Source organism: Conger conger, chromosome 1, assembly GCF_963514075.1.
Source record: "Conger conger chromosome 1, fConCon1.1, whole genome shotgun sequence".
Lineage (NCBI taxonomy): Eukaryota > Metazoa > Chordata > Actinopteri > Anguilliformes > Congridae > Conger > Conger conger.
In genome coordinates this window covers 94,322,927-94,345,426 of record NC_083760.1, presented here as the reverse complement: position 1 = coordinate 94,345,426, position 22,500 = coordinate 94,322,927, and the positions used below count along the sequence as shown (strand labels likewise).

The window sequence follows — 22,500 nt, the reverse complement described above, 5'->3', positions numbered from 1 at the left end:
ACAAAACTTTTCTGTCTCAGACAGTTTTGATTGGTAGCCATGAATTAAAAACGAATGAATAAAATGATGCGCTGGTCTTTGGTTATTTCAATGGGACGTTCTTGTGGGAAACCAGTGAATTTTTCCAGAAAAGCCAAAGAATTTCTAAACAGAAGACACTGGATGAAGCAAAGCCCACCTGCATCACAAAATGTTTTTAATTGTCTGAACGACATTTCGTAGAGAAAATTAATATACTACCGCTAAAAACGGCCCCCTTGTGTTCCCTGTGTCGACAGGAAACAGAGTTTGCCTCTGATCTTTTGCTTCATCTGGCATAATGTCCGGTGACAATTAATATAATTACGCATCTTTTTGCCAGTTGTGCAGGGGCTTTGACATCAGCGCTCCAGTTGATTAGACTAAGCAGGAGACAATCCTCCCCTGGAGCAATGCAGGGTTAAGGGCCTTGCTCAAGGGCCCAACGGCAGTGCAGACCTTATTGTGGCTACACCAGAGATCGAACCACCGACCTTGCGTGTCCCAGTCATGTACCTTAACCACTACGCTACAGTGCTCAGTACCCAGTGGTCAAACAGGAAAACAAGTGACAAGAAGATACTGCGATATATTATAACAGTGGGTGGTGTAATGGCTGTGATATATTATAACAGTGGGTGGTGTAATGGCTGTGATATATTATAACAGTGGGTGGTGTAATGGCTGTGATATATTATAACAGTGGGTGGTGTAATGGCTGTGATATATTATAACAGTGGGTGGTGTAATGGCTGTGATATATTATAACAGTGGGTGGTGTAATGGCTGTGATATATTATAACGGTGGGTGGTGGCAAAGTGATGTAATTGTTAAGCCCTTATCACTCTGAAGGTTGTTGGTTCAGGTCCCCAGGTAGCAGATTTGCTCAAATAAATCAGGGGTGTCCATTTTTAGCTGGAAAGAACCGATGTGGGTGCAGGTTTTTGTGTTAGTCCATTGCTACGACACCTCAGTTAACTAATTAACTACATGTGGTCTTCAATCAATAACTTGATGAGTAGAATCAGGTGTCATAGTGCTGGGCTAAAACAGAACCCTGCACCCACACTGGCCCTTGATATTGCTAAAAGTGGTACAACAGAAACGGTCTGTTCCTGGGTTCCACACGCGTCCCACAGCAATCTGCAGAGGACAAAGGAACATTGTCGCTAGCATCTGCACACACACCTTTACTGGTCTCTCTCAAAGATGCTCCGAATAAAACAATGTGATGCACATGAATATACAAAAAAATAATAGTTTCATTCAGCAAACATAAACTGTTACCCATACCATTAAACCAGCTACCGTAATAAATAATAGTTCAGTCAGGACCAGTCTCATCTGGTACAACAGCAATTTATTGGATAGAGATAGATAGATGGATACTTTATTCATCCCGAGTGAAATTTTAGGCATTCAGAAGCTTATACATACACACATATACACACACATAAAGATCAAAATCAGTCACAGAAAAGTAAGAAATAAAGTGCATGTGAAGTGATTACAAAGGCCTAGTAGGGACTGGCCCTGTGATATATTGACCATGATAAGGTGCGGGACACGGGGCTTCAGGAGAGCGCAGGGCTTCAGACGGACACGGGGCTTCAGGAGAGCGCAGGGCTTCAGATGGACGCAGGGCTTCAGGAGAGCGCAGGGCTTCAGGGGCCTCAGGTGACCGCAGGGCCTTTCGGGGGGAACAGGCCTTCAAGCGACTGAGAGGCCTCAGATAATGAGCAGATGGGCTTCACGAGTACAGGGTCTCAGGTGACCGTGAGACGTCAGGTGAACAAGGAGGTCCTTCGATCTGAACCTGGAGGGAGTCGGAGCCGGATCCTGAGTCTGGGTCTGAGACTGGGTCTGAGACTGGGCCTGAGACTGGACCTGAGACTGGGCCAGAGACTGAGATTGGGTCTGAGACTGGACCTGAGACTGGGCCAGAGACTGAGACTGGGCCTGAGACTTAGACTGGGCCTTCTTCCTCTTCTTCCTCTTCTTCCTCTGCAACCGGTTCTGTTCCAATGGGAACATCAACTTTCCCAGGTCCATGCGACAGGCATTTTTTGTACCAGAAGACGGTAATGACTAAGCAAGCCAGTACCACTAATAGCGGTACAAGCAGAGACAGTCTGTTCCTTGGTTCCACTGGCGTTCCACAGCAATCTGTGGAGGACAAAGGAACATTGTGAGATAAAACTTCACCTCTGTTATCATCCTGTTTCCAGTTCCATTGTGATCTTTATTCTTTCAGTGTCTTCCGTTTTTCATTCTGAACATGAAAAAAAGCATATTTGAAGTCGTTCACTGGAACAAATCCATTAAAAAGATGCAATAAAAAGAAGTCAGTCAGACATAGATACAAGTGATCTATTAGTGGTTCCAAAACTTGGCGCCGTGTCGAGCATTTTGACACTGATCATGTGAAAGCAGCTTAAGTGTTAGCTTGTGCTTCGTAAGCAGGGGTATTCTACAGAACTGCTGCGTGAAGTTCAAGTGCCATTTTAAAGCTTTTTTTTGTTGTTGTTTGCAAAATTGTGCCTTGTGTGGGTAACCCTGTGCTCAGTATGCGCAGTATCTGCCCCCTACCTGGGAGTGGGTGGAGGCTGACGGAGCGGGAGAAGCTCTGGTTGAGGAGCTCCAGCCTCATCTCAAATGTGACAGTCCAATTGAGTGGGTCACTCTGCTTCAGCACCATCTCGCTCACCACCTCATAATGTTTTCCCCCTCCTTTCAGGACCATAGTGGTGTTGCTCCTGTTGGTGATGTCACTTCCTGTCTCGGTTCTCCACAGCACAGTGGGCTCAGGGAAGCCCAGGGTGGAGAGGAAGGTGAGGATGATGCTGTCGCAGGTGGTCTGGATGGCAAGCTCAGGTTCATCATATGCAGCTGAGCAGAGAACAAACACCCGGAAAAATAAGTCAGAGGCATTAGGCGTAGGAGAACACGAGCCCAGACCAAGGGTCTGCAACCCTGGTATTCATTGTTACTCTACACTTTATTCATCACTTTGTCACGACCACCCCCCTGGCCGGTCGTAACAGTGCCACAGGAGGTATTCAGGAAAATGACTGCAGTACTCACCTGCTACTGCTAGAAAAATCTGCTTCCAAATCTTCCTGCCCTGCTCATTGGTCACATCGCACGTGTACTTGCCATGGTCACTCGCTCGCACCCCCGTTAGCCTGAGTGAGGCATCGCCCACAGCCAGCTGGTCTGGGGACAGCTGAGTGCGCCCCCTGTATGCTGGACTCTGCTCCTCCAGATGGTCTGTTGCTTTGTAGTAACTGTGCACCACCTCATCACCATGCTCCCAGACCACTATTAGATTGAAGAGTAGGTCAGTTTCACTGAGTGGAAAAGAACAGCTGAGGGTGATGTCACTTCCTGGGGCTGCCACCACTGGCATGGAGATCTCAGCAGCAGGAATAGCTGGAAGACAAAAAGCAGGCCATTTCACTCCACTCTCCCTCCAAGTGTGCCTGCTCTCCCAGGTCACATGCCCTGTCTGCTGTCACCCACCCCACCTCCAATCAGAATGAGTGTTTACCCACTGTAGTCAGAACAGAGGCCCTGCCCCACTGTAGTCAGAACAGAGCCCCTGCCCCACTGTAGTCAGAACAGAGCCCCCGCCCCACTGTAGTCAGAACAGAGGCCCTGCCCACCCGTTCACACAGGCTAAAGACTTACAACTGCTAAGACTGCACCACAGCTCTTCCTCTCCCTTTAGAAACCTTCAGAGTTTTCCTCTGTATGTTCCTGGATAACTTAGTTTTTTACAATCGTTTTCACTCTTGTCTCAATACCATGTCCACTTTTTCAAAACACTTAACACATTCACCATATCATTAGACTATGTGAACTAAACTGTGGATATTTTTGCATTGCTTTCATACTAAAGGCATTCAATCACCACTTCTTCCAAAATTCATGAATACCTCTCTCAGTCAGTGTTCACTACCAGCAAATGTTTGTACAAATACAGCAAATTTTGCAGACATTTAGATACTCTGTTCAAAACAGTTAACTTTCAGTTCAAAACCCAATACAATTCTGATCATTGTGGAAGCAAATATGCTGCATTTTGGCAGAAAAATGAAACTATATGAAATACGTAAGACAGATCATTCTGATTTGAGCAGAAAGTTTATTCAGTTTATTCATTTTTTTTGTTTGCAGCCTTGTTACCATCTATACAAAAGTGATCATACTTGCATTGAAATGTGCATGTATATAGGGTAAATATAGATGTAGTTGTCACTGAAGAGATTTTTCCACTATTACTGCTGTATATGTACTGTTGAAACACCTGGCTGTCATTTCAGTGAACAACCTACCCAGTTGTTTGTTGTTTGTACCCCATTACCGCATATACAAAAGGGGCCACCTTTGGATTGGCATTTGCATTCTTTAGCCTTGGTGGGGAAAATGGATGCAGCCAGAGGTAGAGGAAGAAGACATCGTGGAAGAGCAAGAACAGTTGTGTCTGGTGAAATCAGAGCCACAGTCATTGATCATGTGGTAAATCATGGTCTGTCCCTGAGGGAATCAGGTTGAGGGTTCAACCAAACTTGCCTAGATCCACAGTGGCTTCAATAGTGAGGATTTTCAGGCAAACCAACAAGTACTATACAGTATTTACAGCATTCTGACTGAAGGAGTTCAACTGATGTGTATATTACAGCAGTACTGTGATTTGAGAAGTCTCCAGAAAAAGCAGATGTATCAGTGCACATTTGTCTTTGACTCACTACAGGACCCAGCGGTTACCTCACACAGTCACACAGGGGGAAGGGGAATAATGTTTACCCCTCAACAGGAGGATACAATAGTTGAGATGGTCATTGTCAACAACAGCATCAGGCTAAGAGAAATACGCAACAACATAATCGCAGACAAGAACATATTTCCAAACTTTGACAGTGTAAGCACTACAACCATTTCAAGAGTGTTACAGAAACATCAGATCAGGATGAAACAGTTGTACACTGTCCCCTTTGACAGGAACTCTGAGGGTGTCAAGAAACTCAGGTACCAATATGAAGTTTATGAAGGTATATGTGAAGGTTTAGGACCACCACCCACATGAACAGATGTCACTTCTAGATGCAATGGCTGCTGGGTGTATGACATAACAGTGGAACACATCCAGGGCTGGATAAGGCACGCAAAAAGATGGGCTTCAGGAGAGCGCAGGGCTTCAGATGGACACGGGGCTTCAGGAGAGCGCAGGGCTTCAGATGGACACGGGGCTTCAGATGGACACGGGGCTTCAGACGGACGCAGGGCTTCAGGAGAGCACAGGGCTTCAGATGGACACGGGGCTTCAGGAGAGCACAGGGCTTCAGGGGCTTCAGGTGACCGCAGGGCCTTTCGGGGGGAACAGGCCTTCAAGCGACCGAGAGGCCTCAGATAATGAGCAGATGGGCTTCACGAGTACAGGGTCTCAGGTGACCGTGAGACTTCAGGTGAACATGGAGGTCCTTCGATCTGAACCTGGAGGGAGCCGGGGCCTGAGACTGAGACTGGGCCTGAGACTGAGACTGAGACTGAGACTGAGACTGGGCCTGAGACTGAGACTGGGCCTTCTTCCTCTTCTTCCTCTGCAACTGGTTCTGTTCCAATGGGAACATCAACTTTCCCAGGTCCATGCGACAGGCATTTTTTGTACCAGCAGACAGTAATGACTAAGCAAGCCAGTATCACTAATAGCAGTACAAGCAGAGACAGTCTGTTCCAGGGTCCCACTGGCGTTCCTTGGCAATCTGTGGAGGACAAAGGAACATTGTGAGATAAAACTTCACCTCTGTTATCATCCTGTTTCCAGTTCCATTGTGATCTTTATTCTTTCAATGTCATCCGTTTTTCATTCTGAACATGAAAAAAAGCATATTTGAAGTCGTTCACTGGAACAAATCCATTGAGCAGTACCAATTTACACGTCTGAACACAATGCAATAAAAAGAAGAAGTCAGTCAGACATAGATACAAGTGATCTTTTAGTGGTTCCAAAACTTGGGGCCGTGTCGAGCATTTTGACGCTGATCATGTGAAAGCAGCTCAAGTGTTAGCATGTGCTTCGTAAGCAGGGGTATTCTACAGAACTGCTGCGTGAAGTTCAAGTGCCATTTTAAAGCTTTTTCTTGTTGTTGTTTGCAAAACTGTGCCTTGTGTGGGTAGCCCTGTGCTCAGTATGTGCAGTATCTGCCCCCTACCTGGGAGGGGGTGGAGGCTGAAGGAGCGGGAGAAGCTCTGGTTGAGGAGCTCCAGCCTCATCTCAAATGTGACAGTGAGTGGGTCACTCTGCTTCAGCACCATCTCGCTCACCACCTCATAATGTTCTCCCCCTCCTTTCAGGACCATAGTGGTGTTGCTCCGGTTGGTGATGTCACTTCCTGTCTCGGTTCTCCACAGCACAGTGGGCTCAGGGAAGCCCAGGGTGGAGAGGAAGGTGAGGATGATGCTGTCGCAGGTGGTCTGGTTGGTAAGCTCAGGTTCCTCATATGCAGCTGAGAACAAAAAACCCGGAAATAAGTCAGAGGCATTAGGCGTAGGAGAACACGAGCCCAGACCAAGGGTCTGCAACCCTGGTATTCATTGTTACTCTACACTTTATTCATCACTTTGTCACGACCACCCCCCTGGCCGGTCGTAACAGTGCCACAGGTGGTTTTCAGGAAAATAACTGCAGTACTCACCTGCTACTGTTAGAAAAATCTGCTTCTTGCTCCAGCCCTGCTCATTCCTCACACTGCACGTGTACTTGCCATGGTCACTCGCTCGCACCCCCGTTAGCCTGAGTGAGGCATCGCCCACAGCCAGCTGGTCTGGGGACAGCTGAGTGCGCCCCCTGTATGCTGGACTCTGCTCCTCCAGATTATCTATTGCTTTGTAGTAATGGTGCATCACCTCATCACCATGCTCCCAGACCACTATTAGATTGAAGAGTAGGTCAGTTTCACTGCATGGAAAAGAACAGCTGAGGGTGATGTTACTTCCCGGGGCTGCCACCACTGGCACGGAGATCTCAGCAGCAGGAATAGCTGGAAGACAAAAAGCAGGCCATTTCACTCCACTCTCCCTCCAAGTGTGCCTGCTCTCCCAGGTCACATGTCCTGTCTGCTGTCACCCACCCCACCTCCAATCAGAATGAGTGTTTACCCACTGTAGTCAGAACAGCAGAGCCCCTGCCCCACTGTAGTCAGAACAGAGCCCCTGCCCCACTGTAGTCAGAACAGAGCCCCTGCCCCACTGTAGTCAGAACAGCAGAGCCCCTGCCCCATTGTAGTCAGAACAGAGCCCCTGCCCCACTGTAGTCTGAACAGAGCCCCTGCCCCACTGTAGTCAGAACAGAGCCCCTGCCCCACTGTAGTCAGAACAGAGCCCCTGCCCCACTGTAGTCAGAACAGAGCCCCTGCCCCACTGTAGTCTGAACAGCAGAGCCCCTGCCCCACTGTAGTCAGAACAGAGCCCCTGCCCCACTGTAGTCAGAACAGAGCCCCTGCCCCACTGTAGTCAGAACAGAGCCCCTGCCCCACTGTAGTCAGAACAGCAGAGGCCCTGCCCCACAGTAGTCAGACATTTGTATCTGAAGGGATTTTTTTTTTTAAACTATACTCGCAAACTTAAACCAGCTGACGCCAGTTATGTTGCAGCTCACAAACACACATGCAAGCGCACACACTCATACATACAAATAGAGAAGGTACATGGCAATTTTGTAGCAATTTATAGCAATATTGATGGCCGCCCCAATATACCGTACATATTCTTATAATGTTGAATCTCCTCCAAGGTTATGCTGGAACTCATTCTATGCATGGCCTCAGTCAGAACTTTAACCTTGCTCCTTAGTACTCTAAATCTAAGTCCCCCGACTTCAGACTCCTCTTCTGACAAGTAGGGCTGCTCATTATCTCTGAACCACATATTTTTCCTCTTACGGGCGTTCTTACTACCACCTCAATGGCGTGTGCGAGGGGTTAACAATGCATTCCTTCCTAACCCATCCATGTCAATCTCTCATCAGGGGGCCTAGGGCCGGGTCCTCGACAATAATATGGTGGAAATGGAGGCATGGGCCTCTGTTTACATCAGCAGTGAGGAGTGTGAATAATTTTGGACAGTGGAAAAGCAGAAAATTTAACAGAATTTACAACTTACGAATTAACAGGTGCAGGGCAAATATAAGACTTCTCATTATACGCATCATATTCTTCCAAACGCATCTGGCAGCCACCTGCAAAAAGTTACATGAACTTCCAGTTGTTTTAAATATCAACCTAAATGTAGTACAGCAGTTTAAGTCTAATATGAAAGAAAGGAAAGACTACTTCACTGAAATCACTTCACTGAAAATCACCCAAATGCCCATCCATTTAACGGCAGGTAGTCATTGCTGCTAAAGGTAGAGCAGATGGTACTTCCTCACATGGGTGATATGGACGTTTGAGAACATTTTTTATTTAATTTTAATTTCCTCGAACACCACACAACTACATCGCATCATGAAGAACAGAACGCCACTCAAATCGGAACGCTACACTCACCACTTATTACTGCAGCATTACTGTATTTCTGGCGCTCCGAACAGCAGTAACTTTTCAGCTGAAAGCGACTGCTGTGTAGTACGTGCAGCAAAGGAAGTAGCTCTGAAATATGCAACAATCTTTAACCCGAAGCCCGAAACATACCACAGCCATAGTCACGCCCCCGGGTTAGAATAACCATGTGAGCAAGTACCAAGAGGATATTTTACCTATATTTGCTATATCATTTGACAACAATATCCAATATATTTTTCATCACATGTCCGACAACCTGAAAGTATTTTGAGCATTTCCATACCAAGTTGACATTTTTATGAGTAGTTTTTGAGAACGAGAGCTTTGTTTTGACACCTGCGGCAGTTTCCATCTGCACTTGCATCAATTCTGGCGGTACACTGACGTTACCTTAAATCGCTTCAATACACCAGATCGATCGATAGACAGCAGTGGATAAATAGATAGATGAAATAGATACAGACAGTGTTAAACAAATAAATAGCAAACAGAATAGCCTAAGAATCATGTGTTACAGTGCAATGACAGAGATAAAATAGGCTTATAATAAATAAATGAAACGGTCTGTATTAGCTTGGAGAAATAAACTAAATGATAAACTAAATAAATGAACTTTGGGAAGTTGTTTCACTGTGTGTTTTTATCAGCAATAAATATGTAAAACGCAACATCTTTGGAGCGAAGATTTATTGACAGCGCGTTCGGCAGGTAAAGTTCTCCCCTGCTTAGCCTCTCGGCGACTATAGTTTTACTTTTTTCGATAGTCGCTCTACATTGAATTGGAGCCGCGAGGGACTCATCAAGCCACGCTTTGGACGCGGAGCAAATGGATGGAAATTGAATGATTGATCCCAGCCAGGGCGCATCGCATCGCATCAGCCGGGCAACATCGCATGGTGATTAGCGGTGTGTAACCTGTTTGACTTCTGCTGTTATGTTGGTTTGTTGGAAACAGTTTGAACTGGTTGCTGCCGAATGGAAATTGTCTCGGTCTGTTGATTGTCGCGATGAGAGGTTGATGCAGTGTTTGGACTGTGACGTCCGGCTAGTGCAGCGCTGGATTTCATGAAGTTATGAGCGACTTCTGTGGCTGTTTGTATTGCTGGTTTTGCATCGGATTCTCTTCGTGATCTTTTTTCTGTGCATGCAAAATGAGTGTTACAAATGCTGGTTCAACTGTTGGCAAACCTGAAGAGAAAAGAAACATAATTCTCACGGAAAAGGCCATGAAGAATAAAATTGAATCAATTCAAAAGGAGCGTAAAAGGAAAGTGGATGTCTTCATGCAGTCATTTGGACAAACAATAGAACTAAAGACCAACAATGAGAGGGACTGCCTTCACTACCTGAAGCGATACACCAGGGGGCAGCCACAACAGTTAGTCAGAAGCTGTCAATACATGACTGATGGAGATGGATATGCCACAGCAAAGGCTTTGCTTCATGAGCATTTTGGAAATGATCACATAATAGCATCTGCTTGCATGAATAAAATATTTTCATGGCCATCAATTAAATCAGAGGATGTGAAGGCTTTACAAGCATACAGTCTGTTCTTACGTGGATGTTGTAATGCCATGAAGGATGTATATAATCTGTGTGATTTGAATACATCAGCAAATATGCTCACTTTGCTGACCAGGGGCCTCATTTATAAACGTCGCGTAGGCACAAAAGAATGCGTACGCCACTTTCTAAGCAAACTTTGGCATTTATAAAAAACGAACTTGACGGGAAAATGTGCGGTTCTCCACGGAAACTCTGACCCATGCGTACGCACATTAACTGGAGAAATGAGAAACTGTGCCTTTAATGCTCGTGACGTAAGACCAGGAAAACGGGAAGTGAAACAGGATGTAAAAAGGTATAAAGATTTGCCGGGACTTGTGGCTGGGTATGGCTGCTGTAAGGACGTGCTTCGTCCCTGATATACTTATTAAAGTGTTGTGTTGTTGAATCTCGCTATACGGGTTCTCTCCCTTCCTAAGTGCAACACAACATTTGGCGACGAGAGAAGTCGAAAATGATATACGACAGATACCACTGTGTAAAATAAATCGAAATTGATTGTTGTTGATTGTACTCTTAAAGGGTTCTGATTTTCTGCATGTTTACACTAGGACTCGGAACTATACTGTCCTCTCAGGTCCTCTTTGCACTTGTTCTTGTGTTTAATTTGCACTTTGTTGTACGTCGCTCTGGATAAGAGCGTCTGCTAAATGCGAGGCAATGTAATGTAATGTAATGTAATGTAATGAAATATTACCTCTCACGTATCATATACGAAGAGTTAATTTGCAAAAACGGATAAAAGCCTCTCTTACAACGAATAAACAAACAGCTGTTTGATTGATGCTCCCTGGAGTGCCCAAAAAATATGATTTAGGATGATAAATATAAACAGAGATGTTGTTGTAAAATAATCCCTCAAATATGTAGACGAATTGTTAAAATACTTCATGTTATGAAATGTATTCTCATAAATAATATGGTGAACTGTCGGACAAATTGCGCTGCACTGATGCCGTTTACAATGCGTCAGTCGGGCAGATACGAGTGCATAGTTTCATATATTGTTATCATATTAATATATTATGTTTCATAATGTGTTTATTGTTATGTATTTTTGTTCGTTTTATCTCTTAATTTTGTAACTGTGTTTTCAATGGTGCTAGACAAATAACGTGTATTACTATTATTATTATTATTATCATCGTCATCACATTCGTTGTGCAGAACTGTTCGTCATTTACAATCAATCAGGATAATTCCCACACCTGTAGCTTTTCAGAGGCAATCAAATGGCTGAAATCCCTTTTCTTGGCCTTCTTTTCAGCGTTTGCCATTGTCGTCTTCGTGAAATGCATATTCATTTGGGGCGTTTCACTGCCTATTTATAGGCAACTGTGGGCGGGACATGAAGCTGGCAAAGTTGCGCCACACTTCGAGTTGATTGTGATTTATAAAGGGAAACTGGCGTGGGACGTGCGTATGCACTGTTTTATAAATCAGAATATTTTTTTGCATACGCACGTCCTAGGTTTCATGCTTACGCAACCTTTTGACGTGAACAGTTTTATAAATGAGGCCCCAGGACTGTAAACTTGCCATTGTACCAGTCAGAGTCAAATCAAGTCAGGGTCGAAGGGCAGTTGAAACGGATGCTTTTTTGGACCCAGGAAGTACTGCGTCTTTCTGCACCGTGAGTCTGATGGACCAGCTTGGTCTCCCTGGGAGGAAAACGAGGATTCTTTTGCGCACCATGGGCCAGGAGAAAGTTGTTGACAGTGGTATTGCATCTTATTTGGAAATCGCTGGATTGGACAGTGATGTGTATTGTGAAATGCCAAAGCTCTTCGTACAACATGAGATGCCTGTCGACAGAAGCAACATCCCACGACAGCAAGACTTGGGAAAATGGCCTCATTTGAAACATGTCTGCTTGCCAGAAATAGATGCAGATGTGGAGATTCTGATGGGCACAAATGTCCCCAGTGCTTTGGAGCCCCTGGAAGTTATTAGGAGCGTGGATGGCGGGCCATATGCTGTTAAAACGATGCTGGGCTGGACAGTAAATGGACCACTTAGCGGATGCACTGTGTAGTGACTTTTTGATCAAACAAAGGTCGCCGAGAGGCTTAGGTTGGCTTGTTGCTGTCTCACTCGCTCCATTGAATTCATGTCCAGTCGAAAGTAAAGTTTACGGTGTTTATTACGATCAAAGTCAAACGATATTAAACGTGATGAAACTTATTCAAATTAACATTATGAAATATGGCTCATACACACTGATAGTCCCGGGTGTCAGTCAGCAGTTACCATCAATAGAACTTCTGCCATCACACTAGAGGAGCTCTGGAATAAACAGTTTAAGACAGACTTCCCTGAGAACAACCAAGATGAACTGTTGGGGATGTCAAGGGAGGATTGCATGTTCCTGGAAATGGCTGACAGATCTGTGAAACTGGTTGATGGCCATTCCAGCATTGCTTTGCCTCTTAAAGAAAGAAATTTCAGCATGCCTAACAACCGCATAGTTGCCGAGCAACGCATTCTTAACTTGAAGAGGAGGTTTGTTAGGGAGCCAGTGATGGCAAGGTTTGGTATATGCCTCATCATGGGGTATATCATCCTCAAAAAGGGAAGATGCGTGTTGTTTTTGATTGTGGAGCATCATTCAAGGAGGCCTCACTCAATGCACATCTCCTGCAAGGACCAGACCTCACAAGTATGTTGATTGGCGTCTTAACTATGTTCAGGAAAGAACCTATTGTTCTCATGTCCGACATTGAGGCCATGTTTCACCAGGTTCGAGTAGCAGAGGAAGATGCAGACCTGTTACGATTTCTATGGTGGCCCAATGGAGACTTTAGCCAGTGTATGGTGGAATACAGGATGGTTGTCCATCTGTTTGGGGCTACATCTTCCCCAAGCTATGCTAATTTTGCTCTCCGGAGGTGCGCCGAAGATAACAAAGAGCTCTTCAGCCAGCAGGTGTTTGAAACCATCATGCACAGTTTTTATGTTGATGATCTCCTCGCTTCTGTGGCCTCAGAACAGGAAGCTATATGCCTGTATGAGGACCTAAGGAGGATATGTGCCAAGGGAGGCTTCAATTTAACCAAGTGGATCAGTAACAGCCGCTGTGTGCTGGCAGCAATACCAGAGGAGGAAAGGGCAAAGGAGGTGAAGGATCTAGATCTGGACCAGGATATCCTCCCAGTGGAGAGAGCATTGGGAGTGCGATGGTGCGCACAGTCTGACATTTTTGGATTCTGTGTAACCCTTCCAGATAGGCCATTGACACGTAGAGGAATCCTTTCAACTGTCAGCTCGTTCTATGACCCTCTGGGGAATCTTGTCTCCTGTGATTTTCACAGCTAAAAGGATCCTTCAAGACCTGTGCCACAAAGGGCTGGGATGGGATGACACTATATCAGCATCTGCTGCCCAGGAATGGACAGGCTGGGTGAAAGAGCTGCAAACATTGAACGTCTTCAGCACCAGCAGATGTTTGAAACCTCCCAAATTTGGAGAAATAGCTGCCGCTCAGTTACATCATTTTGCGGATGCAAGTGAACAGGGATATGGGACCGTCACCTACCTGCTGTTGCACAATCACCAAGGTCTGGCACACAGTGCTTTCATAATGGGAAAGTCCAGGGTGGCATCTTTAAAGCCTGTGACAATCCCACGTATGGAACTGACAGCAGCTGTGGTGGCGGCTCGTACGGATAAGCTGTGGAGAAGGAAGTTGAGGATGAAGCTACAAGACTCTATTTTCTGGTCAGACAGTACCTCTGCTCTGAAATATATCAAGAATGAAACTTCAAGGTTTCGCGTTTTTGTAGCCAACAGAGTCACAGAGATTCTTAAGATGTCTAATCCTTCTCAATGGAGGTATGTGCCTATAATTCAAAATCCGGCAGATCTTGCCTCCAGAGGTGTGAGAGTGGAATCTTTTCTAAAGAATGAAATGTGGATGTGCGGTCCCCCATTTCTCCTGCAAGACTCCTGTTTGACTTAGACTTGACGTGAGTGGTGACTCACTCAGGACATGTGCTGGTAACCTCTGTCCTAGACATGACTTGACAAGACATGGCTCAAGAAGATTGGATCAAGATCTGCTATGAACTCTATACATACAATGGACTATGGGCACCTTGCAAAAAAAACAAAACAAAAAAAAACACGAAAAAAGGGATAAATGTAAAGGGCTCGATACATTGTATAGTTTGCTTAGGTGGGTTATGTATTTGTAATTATTACTAGGGCAACTGTAATAATTATGGGGCCGGAATGTAAGTGCCAGCTTTTGTTATTGTAGTATTTTCGTATTAAGTTTCTTTGCATGCCGTGTATATGGTCACTTACAAGGATGTGAGTCACGTGGTGTTGGTGGTACGTCAGCAGCACTACAGTAAAGTCAGCGGCTCTTCACCGGGTGTTTCTTATAAATGAACTGAGAGGGTGAGGGGGGAAGTCTCACTTTTGCTGACCGCTTTGAACGCTTTTGAACGCTTTTGATCGCTCAACAGTAACAAATTAATTGTTTTAACAACTTTAGGAAGTTGTTTCACTGTGTGTTTTTTATCAGCAATAAATAAGTAAAACGCAACATCTTTGGAGCGAAGATTTATTGACAGCGCGTCCGGCAGGTAAAGTTTCCCCTGCTTAGCCTCTCGGCGACTATAGTTGTTGGAGCCAATATGGGTGCTTTTTGATTTGGGTTTTACTTGGGTGTTATTATTATACCATGCCACTAGAGGGTAGTTAGATATTGGTGATGGGTTACATCACCTACAATCAGGTAACAAATAGGCACAGGTGTGTAGGCTCAGTGCGTTTGGAAGGCAGATATGAAATGGTTCTTACCGCAATCACTGGGTGATAGAACAGAATTAACCGAATTAAATGGCACAAAAAAATATAGAATTAACAATGCACAAATACTAACACTTCAAGAAACTACATTCGGCGACAGCAAGACGGAGGAAGCAAGTGACAACAACAACTAAAGGTATGCGCGTCAAGGACACATTTTAGCGTTTCATTCACCACCGTGGCTTTTTGGCAAAGGGCTAATTAGTCACTACAATAGTTTTACGTTTTTCGACAGTCGCTCTACAACATGATTCTTAGGCTATTCTGTTGGCTATTTATTTGTTTCACACTCTCTGTATCTATTTCATCTATCTATTAATCCACTGCTGTCTATCGATCGATCTGGTGTATTGAAGCGATTTAAGGTAACGCCAGAATTGATGCAAGTGCAGATGGAAACTGCCGCAGGTGTCAAAACAAAGCTCTCGTTCTCAAAAACTACTCATAAAAATGTCAACTTGGTATGGAAATGCTCAAAATACTTTCAGGTTGTCGAACATGTGATGTAAAATATATCGGATATTGTTGTCAAAAGATAGGTAAAATATCCTGTTCCCGCGATGTTATTCTTACTCCCGGGGACGTGGCTATGCCTTTCAGAGCTACTTCCTCTGCTTTCAGCTCAAAAGTTACTGCTGTTTGGAGTTCCAGAAATACAGTAAAGCTGCAGTAATAAGTGGTGAGTGTAGCGTTCTGATTTGAGTGGCGTTCCGTTCTTCATGATGTGATGTAGTTGTGTGGTGTTCGAGGAAATTAAAATTAAATTTTAAAAAAATTGTCAAACGTCCATATCACCCATGTGAGCAAGTACCATCTGCTCTACCTTTAGCAGCAATGACTACCTGCCGTTAAATGGATGGGCATTTGGGTGATTTTCAGTGAAGTGATTTCAGTGAAGTAGTCTTCCCTTTCTTTCATATTAGACTTAAACTGCTGTACTACATTTAGGCTGATATTTAAAACAACTGGAAGTTCATGTAACTTTTTGCAGGTGGCTGCCAGGTGCGTTTGGAAGAATATGATGCGTATAATGAGAAGTCTTATATTTGCCCTGCACCTGTTAATTCGTAAGTAGTAAATTCTGTTAAACTTTCTGCTTTTCTACTGACCAAAATTATTCACACTCCTCACTGCTGATGTAAACAGAGGCCCATGCCTCCATTTCCACCATATTATAAGAATATGTACCGTATATTGGGGCGGCCTGTGGCGTAGTGGTTAAGGTAAATTACTGGGACACGCAAGGTCGGTGGTTCTAATCCCGGTGTAGCCACAATAAGATCTGCACAGCCGTTGGGCCCTTGAGCAAGGCCTTTAACCCTGTATTGCTCCAGGGGAGGATTGTCTCCTGCTTAGTCTAATCAACTGTACGTCGCTCTGGATAAGAGCGTCTGCCAAATGCCAATAATGTAATGTAATGGTATATCTTCCTGAAATTTGGCAGAAATAAAAGTTCTTTATCAGTAAGATAACAAAATTAATATTGCTCATACAAGGTTGACACATTGAGCAATGTATCAAACCTAATTCTGAAGAGCAAGTGTCTAAATGTTTGATTTAGGCATTCAGGTTCCTGTGCATGCAGCATCCATCATATTTGAATACATTGAAACATCAATATGCCTACAAAATTGGCATGTACCTTCTCTATTTGTATGTATGAGCGTGTGCGCTTGCATGTGTGTTTGTGTGCGGCAACATAACTGGCGTCAGAGCTGGTTTGTTTAGTATGCGAGTATAGTTTTTTTTAAATATCCTTTCAAATAAAAATGCTATGCATGTCTCAGCCTTGTGGGTCATGGGAAAACTAACTGCCAACATTTGTATCCTGAGTGTGGTTTTCATATGAATAGAGGCTGGATGGATTCATTATGTTTGGCATAAATACTACTGCCAGTCCCCAGAAAACTGAGAGTCTTTCCAGATCTCAGAGCTACATTAGATTTTATTCCAGTCGTTTGGCAAAGGTTCTTATCCAGAGCAACATACTGTTATGGAGAAGAACATTTGTGTTAATCTCAAGAATTCAAAAAATGGCAAGAAGGCAATCGCTAAGGATAATATTAACCTAACAACAATTTGTTTATACATAATAGGTACAATTGAACAGATAAACTAAATATAACACAGCTATGCCTATTAAGTTATCCAAGAACATACAGAGGAAAACTCTGAAGGTTTCTAAAGGGAGAGGAAGAGCCGTGGTACAGTCTTAGCAGTTGTAAGTCTTTAGCCTGTGTAAACGGGTGGGCAGGGGCTCTGCTGTTCTGACTACAGTGGGGCAGGGGCTCTGCTGTTCTGACTACAGTGGGGCAGGGGCTCTGCTGTTCTGACTACAGTGGGGCAGGGGCTCTGTTCTGACTACAGTGGGTAAACACTCATTCTGATTGGAGGTGGGGTGGGTGACAGCAGACAGGGCATGTGACCTGGGAGAGCAGGCACACTTGGAGGGAGAGTGGAGTGAAATGGCCTGCTTTTTGTCTTCCAGCTATTCCTGCTGCTGAGATCTCCGTGCCAGTGGTGGCAGCCCCAGGAAGTGACATCACCCTCAGCTGTTCTTTTCCACGCAGTGAAACTGACCTACTCTTCAATCTAATAGTGTTCTGGGAGCATGGTAATGAGCTGGTGCACAGTTACTACAAAGCAACAGACCATCTGGAGGAGCAGAGTCCAGCATACAGGGGGCGCAGTCAGCTGTCCCCAGACCAGCTGGCTGTGGGCGATGCCTCACTCAGGCTAACGGGGGTGCGAGCGAGTGACCATGGCAAGTACACGTGCAATGTGGCCAATGAGCAGGGCAGGAGCAAGAAGCAGATTTTTCTAACAGTAGCAGGTGAGTACTGCATTTCCTGAACACCTCCTGGGGCACTGTTACGACCGGCCAGGGGGGTGGTCGTGACAAAGTGATGAATGAAGTGTAGAGTAACAATGAATACCAGGGTTGCAGACCCTTGGTCTGGGCTCGTGTTCTCCTACGCCTAATGCCTCTGACTTATTTCTGGGTGTTTGTTCTCTGCTCAGCTGCATATGAGGAACCTGAGCTTACCATCCAGACCACCTGCGACAGCATCATCCTCACCTTCCTCTCCACCCTGGGCTTCCCTGAGCCCGCTGTGCTGTGGAGAACCGAGACAGGAAGTGACATCACCAACCGGAGCAACACCACTATGGTCCTGAAAGGAGGGGGAAAACATTATGAGGTGGTGAGCGAGATGGTGCTGAAGCAGAGTGACCCACACACTGTCACATTTGAGATGAGGCTGGAGCTCCTCAACCAGAGCTTCTCCCGCTCCGTCAGCCTCCACCCACTCCCAGGTAGGGGGCAGATACTGCACATACTGAGCACAGGGTTACCCACACAAGGCACAATTTTGCAAAGAACAACAAAAGCTTTATAACAGCAATTTTTGCAACAGGTCTGGACAATACCCTATTTACAAAGCACGTGCCTACATAAGACACTTTACCATACCATACCACTTCACCGAAATGCGCAAACATTCGTAATCATGTGGAACAATGTGGCGTTTCACCACGCCTGTGAGTGGTTTGAAGCCTGTCCAAGGATGATGTCACCACTTTTCCACTCGCCTCACACCATTTTTTAACCCGTAAGCGAAATAATTTCTCATGGAGGTGGAAGGTACATGTATGACCACTGTCCACATGATCAGATGTCCCTGCTATATGCAATGAATGCTGTATGCCAGGACTGTGTGGAAGATTCCCTGGCATGGATCAGGCATTCAAATAGGTTTGTCCCTCATGTGTATGGCAAGAGAGAATATAAGGTGTAATACAGATGATGCCCTTAGCATTGATATACTGACAGTATTTATCAATGAGTACATGTATGTATATACAGTATGTCTGTGTTTTTCCTCATGTTCGGCGACAGTGTTATGGTAGAATGAATTGTGTTTTGGCAGTCTTGGTGTATTTGGTACTGTTGTGCCCAGCTGCGTGCTTGTAAAGAGAACTGTGTTGAGAGTTTTGAGAAACTGCACTCAGCATTGAAACATGGGTAAAGATCACAAGTGAACTGGAACCATGATGAATTAATGAAGTAACTGTATCTCACAATGTCCTTTTGTCTCCCACAGAGTGCTGTGGGATGCATGTCGAGTCCAGGCACAAATGGACTCTTGTGTCTGTCTTAGTGGCACTGGTGGTTTGCTTGGCTTGCTTCATGGTGTTTCGCTAAAAAACTGAACACCACAAACGAAAGTACTGAGAACTGATCTTCCTACAAAAACAGGACAGGACGCAAAGGAAGAAAGCTTCTGAAGGTGTAGGGAAAAATTCACAGAACGAAAGATCTCCCTCCTAAAAGCATGATAACCAATCACAAGTCAAAATCAGACTCCACCTTAGTGAGCAGGCTGGTTCCTCCAAAACTCTCGATGATGTGTGCTAAAAGTTTATCAATATATCTGTATTAAAGTATGATATGTACCCTGTATAGTTTCAAACTGATTAACTGCTAAATTGTGCTAGGATTACACAGTGAGCCCAGCCAGCTGGCAGGGGGGGGGGGGGGCCGTCTTGAACTGAGTAGACCAAACTGTCAAGGACACGGGCAGAGCAAGATATGACTGTACAGCTGATTTCTCCGGGACTCTCGATGTTTTATGCCAGGAGTGTATCTATTTGACCTAGAACATTAATTATAGCTGAGCTTATGAAAATGCAAGAAACCACAGTGAAAACTGTTGAAATGAGAGCAAAGAATGCTACGTACATTTATTCCCTTAGAAGAGAATAATTAATCAAATGTTTAGTATGTCTGTATATTAGAAAAGTATATTAGAAGTGAATATTAATGAAATGTTTAGTTTGTCTGTATATTTTCAATGATTACTGCTGCTTAGTTCGTCTTATAAAAGCGAAAGATACAGAGTGGCGTGTATGGATGACGTGTTAGAGGGAGGGTATCCAGAACTTTATGAGGTCTGGTAGTTTGCCAAGAGCAGGTGCGGGGTGAAGTGAGGACACGTAGTTGGCAGAATGCCCTGAACTTTGTACAGAGTTGGCAGAGCATAAGGACCGTTGGCAATTTGCCACAATGATGTTGTGGGAGGAACGTTGGGAGGAGTTACGATAAGAAAAGTGTGGGTGATTTGCCAGAATGAGGTTTGAGGAGGAGTTGTAGGTGGAGTAACTGTGTATAAAATGGGTGTACAAATGCCAGTCGGGGTTCAGTTCTGGAGAGCTGATCCGGCTTTATGCACGTGTGCTAATAAAGTCTGATTTTCCTGAAGATCTTGCTGCCTGGTGTCGTCTTTTCCCTCGCGAAGATGTTTTTCGACAAATTGAAGATTTGGACTCTGTCGTTTCCTAGACGCGACAAAGGCAAAACAAATGGACAAACAAATCAATAACTGCTGGAGAATTTAAAAAAATCGCCATGGGTTAGACATGGAAGGCAGTGAACTCACATTATACATGGTTGTTCACATCCTACCCAATAAACAAATGATTTGTTTTACAATAATTGTGTCTTTTTTGTTGCCTCTTCTCCTAAATTAGCTGTGAGTGTCAATTTACTGTCCTTAAACCTTGTGAGTTATGTTAACCCTTGTGTTCCATTCGCTTTTTGGACCTGTTGGTTCTGTTCACCGGCTCACATTATCATTGGGATTTTAACGCAATATTGAAAATTATATCAAAGTACTCAACAAATATTCTCTTCACTTTGATCCCAAACAATATAGATTACCTCTAGATCTCATTTAACAATTAAAGTGTCATTCATTTGTGAAGAAGTAGTGATTCCTAGAAATAATCCAGTATAATGAAGACATGGGTGGTATAAGTCATGGGTAGTATAAGTTTATTTTGAAAAAATGTAAATGAAACTAGGTTTTCACGACTATTCATGTTTATTGTTTTGTGCTGAAATGCAAAACATGAACCAAATGTAACAAGATTCTGTCGGCCACCCCTCAACACACATAACCACTTTTATTGCTCATAGTTGGAATATTAACAGATGTAGAACATCATAGAACAAAATGTGAAAAGCCCTGAAGCCCATGTTAACAGCCATATTTTCAGCGGAAATCGAAATCCCTATGGGGGGAAAAAAAGCATTGGAAATCTTCAGAGGGACCCTAAGGTGGAAGACACTTCCAGGTGGTCCTACAGAAAGAAGTCAGTGAATGAAAGAAAGAAAGAGTATTTATGGATTTGATGCTTTTAACTTGTGGAATAACCTATGCACTTGTAAATCGCTTTGGATTAAAAGCGTTTGCCAAATGGCAAAAATATAAATGTAAAGACAACCAAAGCTAGTATTTTCCCTAAGCAAATTCATGAATTTTTGATCAGTTTGATGAACATCTGTTTCAGGGGATAAAAGATGAAAACACCAGCTTGGCCTGTATAAATAACAACTGGGTTATATAGTGGTCTGCAAACATCCAATATACATAAATGCAGTGGAAAAGATTTGCTGATCTCCCAACACATCAGCTACAAAAACAGTTTGAGGTTAATGAGTTTGACCTATTTCAATATGTTTTTTTCCTTTTACATGTTTGAGCATCTGAATGCCTCCATGTCCAAGGCATGGACAGCAATTACCAGTAAAATAATTGCATCTATGTGATCTTTAACAGACTGAGGACAGGCATAGATGTGATTTTTGGATTTGTGTAGGTTCTGTGACTTTCAAACACCAGGGGCCTCATTTATAAACGTTGCGTAGGCACAAAAGAATGCGTACGCCACTTTCTAAGCAAACTTTGGCATTTATAAAAAACGAACTTGACCGGAAAATGTGCGGTCCTCCACGGAAACTCTGACCCATGCGTACGCACATTAACTGGGGAAATGAGAAACTGTGCCTTTAATGCTCGTGACGTTATGCCAGGAAAACGGTAAGTGAAACAGGATTTAAAAAGGTATAAAGATTTGCCGGGAGTTGTGGCTGGGTATGGCTGCTGTAAGGACGTGCTTCGTCCCTGTTATACTTATTAAAGTGTCGTGTTGTTGAATCTCGCTATACGGGTTCTCTCCCTTCCTAAGTGCAACACAACATTTGGCGACGAGAGAAGTCGAAAATGATATACAACAGATACCACTGTGTAAAATAAATCGAAATTGATTGTTGTTGATTGTATTCTTAAAGGGTTCTGAATTTCTGCATGTTTACACTAGGACTCGGAACTATACTGTCCTCTCAGGTCCTATTTGCACTTGTTCTTGTGTTTAATTTGCACTTTGTTGTACGTCGCTCTGGATAAGAGCGTCTGCTAAATGCGAGGCAATGTAATGTAATGTAATGTAATGTAATGTAATGAAATACTACCTCTCACGTATCATATACGAAGAGTTAATTTGCAAAAACGGATAAAAGCCTCTCTTACAACGAATAAACAAACAGCTGTTTGATTGATGCTCCCTGGAGTGCCCAAAAAATATGATTTAGGATGATAAATATAAACGGAGATGTTGTAAAATAATCCCTCAAATATGTAGACGAATTGTTAAACAATACTTCATGTTATTAAATGTATTCTCATAAATAAT

At 44.0% G+C, this 22,500-nt stretch overlaps 2 protein-coding genes and 1 pseudogene across 7 annotated transcripts in view; 2 read left to right on the top strand and 1 right to left on the bottom strand.

Moving 5' to 3' along the window:
- The window catches only part of LOC133133121 (CD276 antigen-like), a 71,777-nt gene that overhangs the window by 9,730 nt on the left and 39,547 nt on the right, over positions 1-22,500 (top strand). The window contains exons 1-4 of one of the 3 annotated variants that reach the window (XM_061249141.1): positions 15,279-15,646; positions 15,959-16,034; positions 17,456-17,800; positions 17,989-18,282. In XM_061249141.1, coding sequence (XP_061105125.1) covers positions 15,986-16,034; positions 17,456-17,800; positions 17,989-18,282 — 688 coding nt within the window. In that variant the 5' untranslated portion in view covers positions 15,279-15,646; positions 15,959-15,985. Of the gene's footprint in view, positions 1-15,278; positions 15,647-15,958; positions 16,035-17,455; positions 17,801-17,988; positions 18,283-22,500 lie in introns of those variants that run through there. The other 2 variants (XM_061249178.1, XM_061249151.1) reach the window with 2 other exon arrangements.
- LOC133133169 (CD276 antigen-like) lies at positions 1,593-8,690 on the bottom strand. 4 transcript variants are annotated; one of them, XM_061249242.1, is made up of 5 exons: positions 8,569-8,690; positions 8,183-8,258; positions 6,718-7,062; positions 2,609-2,908; positions 1,593-2,185 (listed from the first exon to the last, which is right to left on the bottom strand). In XM_061249242.1, exons 2-5 carry the CDS (start codon positions 8,229-8,231, stop codon positions 1,986-1,988), a joined length of 894 nt encoding a protein of 297 aa, XP_061105226.1. In that variant the 5' UTR covers positions 8,232-8,258; positions 8,569-8,690; the 3' UTR covers positions 1,593-1,985. The 4 variants fall into 4 exon arrangements, with proteins under 4 accessions (XP_061105226.1, XP_061105217.1, XP_061105244.1 ...); XM_061249233.1 differs by lacking the exon at positions 6,718-7,062 and adding an exon at positions 3,104-3,451; XM_061249260.1 differs by lacking the exons at positions 1,593-2,185; positions 2,609-2,908 and adding exons at positions 5,719-5,784; positions 6,347-6,528.
- On the top strand, positions 12,862-14,175 carry LOC133131260 (uncharacterized; annotated as a pseudogene).